Source organism: Parasteatoda tepidariorum, chromosome 5, assembly GCF_982258835.1.
Source record: "Parasteatoda tepidariorum strain Cologne lab strain chromosome 5, Ptep-v5.0, whole genome shotgun sequence".
Lineage (NCBI taxonomy): Eukaryota > Metazoa > Arthropoda > Arachnida > Araneae > Theridiidae > Parasteatoda > Parasteatoda tepidariorum.
In genome coordinates, this window is record NC_141759.1 from 4,477,893 (window position 1) to 4,484,571 (window position 6,679).

A 6,679-nucleotide genomic window follows, 5' to 3' on the forward strand; every position below is an offset into this window, starting at 1 on the left:
TAAGCAGCATAAAGCTCAATTTTTGGATTTACGACTACTAGTGATCAACTCCTTAGCCTTGTAATTTCGAACCTAATCCAAGAATTAAGGGACTCCTGGATAAAGTATTGGGGGAAATTTATCTCTGTGGAGGGCACTTTGATGAAACTACACCGTATTTTCGTTACATAATGAGGAAAATCACAAAAACCTCCCAGGATTATCCTGCAGCTGGGGAACTCTAACCCATAATCCACCTACCCACTGGGAACATTTTACATCAGCACTGTGGTTCGTGCGAGTTTGTTACAGAATTCAGATCAACCAGCCTCAGCTGAGATTCGAACCCGGGGCACCTGAGACCCCACAGCCTTCTAAAAATTTTTGTTGGTTGGAAACTTTCCTTGAACCGAGTTCCTCCAAAGTTCGCCAACAAATCAATTTCTCTGGGGGTACCGCAAAAACGGTATTTCGGCAGGATCGAACTACAGGGTTTCCACGGTCCTTGAAAACTTTTACTTTGAAAAATAAGGTCTCTTAAAAGTACTTAATTTTGGTGCAAGTTTTTTAAAAGTCCTTAATTTTTCAGTATCCCTATAGTTGATATGAACATTTTTTCAGTTCAATTTTTTAAAACAAAAAGTCGTTCTTTTTTCACGTAGAATTAGACTGAACATCGATGATAGAGCTTTATAGGGGGACAGGAAGGTATGTATGTGATACAGCTATAGACAGGGAAAAGAAAGCATGTTCGTTCATTATTAATATTTTGCCTAGACTGATACTCTGTGAGGAGAATGAAGCATTCTGTAAGAAACGAATTGAGTGTGAACAAAGAAAAGAAAGCACATGGAAGATATACTCCTTTTTTTGGGGGGGGGGGGGCAGTTCAAAGGTACCCAAATAGAAGACCCACTCTGACCTTCAAAATCAACAGAATTCAAGAAATTCAGTTCAACTGGTAACGCATCTGCTTATAGGAATGAAGTAAAAACCTAAGAAAAGAAGTATCAGAAAAAATAAATATTTTGAATTGGAATCCATACCAAAAGTATTACCAAAATCTTGAGGAATTAAATAAATTTGTAAAATATTTCAGTGTGTAATAAGTAGCTGTAAATTTATAGAAAGTGGTAACATGATAAAACCCAAAGTATTTCCAAAAATATTTTAAACTTTAATTCCAGAGTGCTGAATAAAAGTGCATGATTTGCTTCTAATAAGAAAGTTAAATACCTATTGTGTAATAATCTAAAACATCAAAACAAGTTTATAACTTGTTTTGAAGTTTTAGATTGTTACACCATTATTTTTATTCCTGAAAGATATATACAGATTGATACATAAAAATTTAAATCTACCCAATTAAAAGATCCCAAGCATTTTGCCATCAATGTCCATTAGAATAAAATACATACTTAGATTTTAATAATCATTTTATTCAAGAAACATTGCATATTAATATACTGTTTTTATTTTTTTGTTTTTTTTTCAATTTCTATTTAACTTTTGGTTGCTTTAAAATTAGTTCATGCTTTCCGCCGGATTGTTTAGTAATATTATGTAAAGTTAATTAACACGTTGAATGCCATGGGGGTGACCGGTGAAGCCAAGATTATTAGAAACACATGATTAGAGTAAATTTTTAATATTATATTATTATCTTTACCAAAATGGTTTGATGAAATTAATGCAATATAGAACACACGAAAATAGTTGTAGTATTTATATTCACAGAGATGCCAACTTACTCCTGACAGCGAATAAATATTTTCTAAGAAACTAGCAAAATCTGTCAAATTTGCAAATTCAGTTAGTAGTTAATTACCGTTTGGCCAGACGGGCAAACCATGTAAAATTAGCTTGGCATTCAACGTGTTAAGTAAATATAACACATTTGCTGTTTAGTAATTATTTCAAGAGGTTAATTACATACCATTTTCAATATATCTTTCATAAGATTTTTCATTATTTATTTACAAAACGTTACGTAAAATGGTGATAATACAGGATTACTTTATAATAAAAGAATACCACTTTCAGTTTTAAACTGTTAATTCACGATGAAAACAAAATATCAAATCATAATAATAGTAGAGGATAATATTGAGAAAGATTAAAAGTAGCTATCTAATATAAATGATGGAAAAATAAATTATTTATCAATTTGTTAGTTAAGGAACCTTATCAATTTTTCTGGCCATAGGAATGCGTTGATACCTTTGAAAAATCGTTTTAGACCTTTTTATTTATATATTCACCGAGAACTAATAAAAAACATATTGGTTTGAAAATTGTTAAATCTTCTCAAACAAACATAGTTGTATTTTTATTCAATAAAATGTTTTCATGAAAATATTTATTGCAATGAATTTTAAAAAAATATTAAATTTAACCTAATGAGAAAAAAGTGGAATGATTAGGGGTTACGTTAGCATGGGCTGTTTTTACCTGAAATAGAATTCAATTTAACATGACAGGACTTAAGAAAACTACTGTCATGCATAAGTCTAATATAACTTTTTAGTATCTTTTTTTTTAAATCTTTTTTTAATGTATTCCATTGTATTTGGCGTATGGGCCTATTGGCCTAGGCCGCTGTAAAACTTTCAAATAACTTTTTAGTATTAACTCTTTTAATATATATACCCTTATAAATGAAATATTTTATTAAGAGAAAAGAGAGATTTTTTTGGGTGTAGCTGAATATTCAGGAAGATTGGTCCACAACTGAATATGTGATGCATGTCTAGCAGCGAAATATAAACACTTGTTATAATTTTTTTCAAGGTTTTTCCTAAATTTCTTTATTTACTTTGTTTCCTTTCAAATATATGACAAAGTATTTTAAATATATGAAAACAATTGCAAATCTCAATTTCTGCACTAAATTTTACAATTCAATTTCAATGAAATCATTAAAAATGGAATACGGATTAGCTTCATAAATGAAGTTGGCCCTTAACAATTTGAAAATGTTTTTAAGAAAACCCGACCCGGGTTCGCAAAAAGTGCCTGGTTCTACTCTGGCAAGGCCTGTTAATTAATACAATTTTGTCAGTACTTATATTATAATAAAATTGCTTTATTATTATTTTTATTGATTGATTTTTTAAAAAAAAGTAAATAATTGGCACTGGTGGTATGCATGGTGTTTTCTACTCTAGGGTACGCTGCAAGCTCCATTCCGTCTATACTTCCGAGTTACTGTTTCCGGTTTATTTTAAAGCCATTTGTCTCACAACGTGACCATTGTATTTTGAGATTCTTGGAAAACGTGGTATTTGATTACTTGTGTTTACAATGCTAAACGTGCTAATACTAACATAAGATGGTGCACAGCTTGCAACAAAAACAAACACTAATAAACAAATGGAAAGTGGCCAAATCAGGACTGCCAAAAAAGTGAGTTATTCAAAATCTAGCAACCATGTCACCTTTTTTGACAACATATATTTAAATAACTCACCAGAATTACTTATTAACATTAATATCTTATGAAATACGGCAGATTTGAGCTCAGAAATTATTTAATTTACTTCTTTTATTGAAAACAAATTTATCCGTTTGAAAATATCGCCTAGCAGAATGGGCTGCATTTAGCAGTTGCAAACTTGCTGACCGGAACTAGAGCAGGTACTGTTTGATAGGTACTCTTCCCGTCACAAATTCTGCGGCAGTCTAGTGCTATGGAAACAAGAAGAGGGCATTTTGAACAGGGCTAACACAATAAACCGAAGAAAGAAGTCTCCTATTCTCTCGCTGAAACCAGTCCTAAAGAGGGACCCCGCACCCCTACTTGAAATAATCATACCTCGCTACCATAGTCACCGCCACAGCTCCAGACGAATGTCTGGAAGAGTACCTATTTTAGACAAACAGTATTGAAGTCGAGATTGTTATTGTTTACATTTATATTGAAAAAACCATCCATTTGTGTATTTAATGATAAACAATCATAATATTTTTATGCTCCTTAATTTTTTTAAAAAAATCCTTAATTTTCCCTTCTTTGAAAGAGTGGGAACCCTGAACACAAAGGACTTGTCCTTGCCGTTGATCGTGACGTAGGTGGGTAAGTACTTCATTTTCGCGTGAGCTGCAGAATAGGCTATCAATGACGGTCATGGAAACATCTCTGAAGATGATTCAAATACTTGCAATTATGTGATGGCCACTTCCTCAATTTATGCACTGATCTGAAAGGGAAGGAATCCAGACCTCTATACCCACGGTACTGTTTAGCGTCAGGACTTCGATTCCATAGATTTTACGAGCATGTATATCGCTCGTACTCTTGGTGGAGTTGAGAATTGAACCCCGGTATCCTTCCAGACTTGAGTCCGATTCTATAACCACTGGGCTACCACTGCTTGATCATGACATAACAACGAATGCTATATCTTACCTTACCTATCACCATCTACATCACAGGGAGCTGTTACCAGCTGTGCCCTTTTCAACGTCTACATCAATGACTTGATAAACACCTTAACGGAAGTGCCTAACATCCATTGCCTCCTTTATGCGGATGATCTTGTTTTCTGGACCACAGCATCAAAGCGCCACGCTAAATCAACTGTTGAGACCACACTTAATCTTGCACTGGAATCCCTCAGTCGTTGGTGTGAGGAAACTAATATGGTAGTAAATCTGAATAAGTGCGCCACTCAAACTTTCTCACTAATGCATCGACTTATTATACCAAATCTCTCTTTTTCTGGCACTACGCTTGAAAATGTTGATTCCTTCACTTATCTCGGAACCGTTTTTGATTCTAAACTGAGCTGGAGGAACCATGTTGCATTTGTTGCCGAGCGGGTAATAAGACGCCTCCCTATTTTAAAACGTCTTGCTGGCACTCTCTGGGGATGTGCCCGGTCTACCCTCGCTCTGACTTATCAAAAATACATCCTTCCAATTTTTACTTACTGCTCTGAACCACTCATCTCTATGCCTACATCCCTATTTCAAAAGCTTGAGGTCTTACTAAACCAGGCCCTTAGACTAATTACAGGTGCTGGAAAAACTACACCTATAGACGCAATGACCTTGCTCACAGGCATTAAACCTTTGGATGTTGTCTTTAGGGAAAGGGCTGTCTTACTATACTTTAAACTTACCCAAATGGATAATTTCTGGACTAACTATCAACTTACTCCTCGTAATTTAAAAACTCAAAATGGATTTATTCAGACTGTTAAAGATCAATTGGTTGGGATCGATCCGCCTCAACTAGAAGGTCAGGTGGAACTGGTGAGCCCTCTTGACTACCAAAAAATTAATGTCAGGCTCTCTCTTGAACAGGACATTGTTAAAAGTGAAACATCTACCGCTGCTCTCCACCTTCTTGCGCTGGAGACAATGGGAATCCGTTACCCGGAACCGCTCTGGCTGAGAGTTTTTACAGATGGCTCTTTCCATCCAGATCAACCAAATGCTGGAGCTGGTATCTCTTGTAATCTCTTCTCCTTTGGTTCCCCAGTGGGTGCCAATAGATCTGCTTTTGACGGGGAAGTTGTTGCAATCCGTATTGCTCTTAAACAGCTTTTTTGTTTTATTGAGTCTTTTTCAAATGTGGTTATCCTTTCAGACTCGAAGGCGGCGCTTTGCTCGATTGAATCTATGCATTGCCCTTCTAATTGCGACGTTCTAAAATGTCAGGATGCGATACGCAAACTCCACCATTTTGGCAAAACTGTAGCCCTACAATGGATTCCCGGGCATTGTGATATTGCAGGAAATGAAAGGGCTGATGTTTTGGCAAAGAGAGGCACAAGAATTCTCCAGGCTCTTAGTAGTCCAGTCCCCTTTTCAACTCTAAAAAGGACTATTAGATCAAAAATCCATGGGGATTTCCACCATCAATTGTCAGAAAGGGTAAAAACCAAAGTGTGGAGAGATCTTCGACAGAACACCATTCCAGACTGGCCGCGCCGCGAAGCGGTGGCTCAGTTTCGACTACATACCGGACATGACTGCCTTGCCGCGCACCTATTTCGTTTAGGGCTGACACCTGATCCCTATTGTTCTCTATGCATGAGCCAAGCTGTTTTGGATGGCAGCCACATCCTGTGCTGCAGGGCCCTCCGCGGGTCGTTGTCTACCGAGCGATATTGGGAAGCAAGAGCGCTCCTAAGGAAATGACTTTTTACTTTCTTGTTTTGTTCCTATGTTTTTGCTTTTTCATGTCAATTACCTCTGCCATTTGAAATAAATAAAAGTTTTATACCGGGTGGTCCCAAATTCATGGTACAAACTTTAAGGGTGGATACAGCACATTGTAGCAATCATTTATTGTATAAGAATGTATTCTATTCCCTCTGGCCTGAACTTATGCCATTGAGTGGAACAGCAATGTACGCTGCAGCCAGACTATGTAGCTCATGTGCTATTTACAGATGAGGTGAGGTTTATTAAGTGGACAAGAGAATCCACTTGCAACGCGACCACATGCGCACAATGATTCTATGTGAATGTGTAGACTGATATAGTCAACGGCTTTTTGATTGGCTTATACTTACTACTGACGCAACTTAATGGTTAATATTATCTCATTTTTCTGGAACAGGTGCTACCAGAACTGCTGCAGGATGTTCCGATCGCCACTCATCACCGCACGTGGTTTCAGCATGATGGGGCCAAGCTCACTTCAGCACCGGTGTGCGCTTACTTGAATGCCAAGTTAGAGACGTGGTAA

General features: G+C 36.5%; 1 protein-coding gene across 1 annotated transcript; it reads left to right on the forward strand.

The window, feature by feature from the left end:
- The first annotated feature begins 1,117 nt into the window (after positions 1 to 1,117).
- Positions 1,118 to 6,679, forward strand: LOC139426433 (uncharacterized). Its single transcript, XM_087162584.1, has 3 exons — positions 1,118 to 1,132; positions 4,414 to 5,859; positions 6,551 to 6,679. Exons 1-3 carry the CDS (start codon positions 1,118 to 1,120, stop codon positions 6,677 to 6,679), a joined length of 1,590 nt encoding a protein of 529 aa, XP_087018710.1.

What these genes read in the sequence shown, in the direction of transcription:
- LOC139426433 (XM_087162584.1), top strand. An exon ending in ACCATCAATTGTCAGAAAGG is followed by an intron (nt 5,860 to 6,550) that starts GTAAAAACCAAA and finishes TTTCTGGAACAG; the next exon opens with GTGCTACCAGAACTGCTGCA.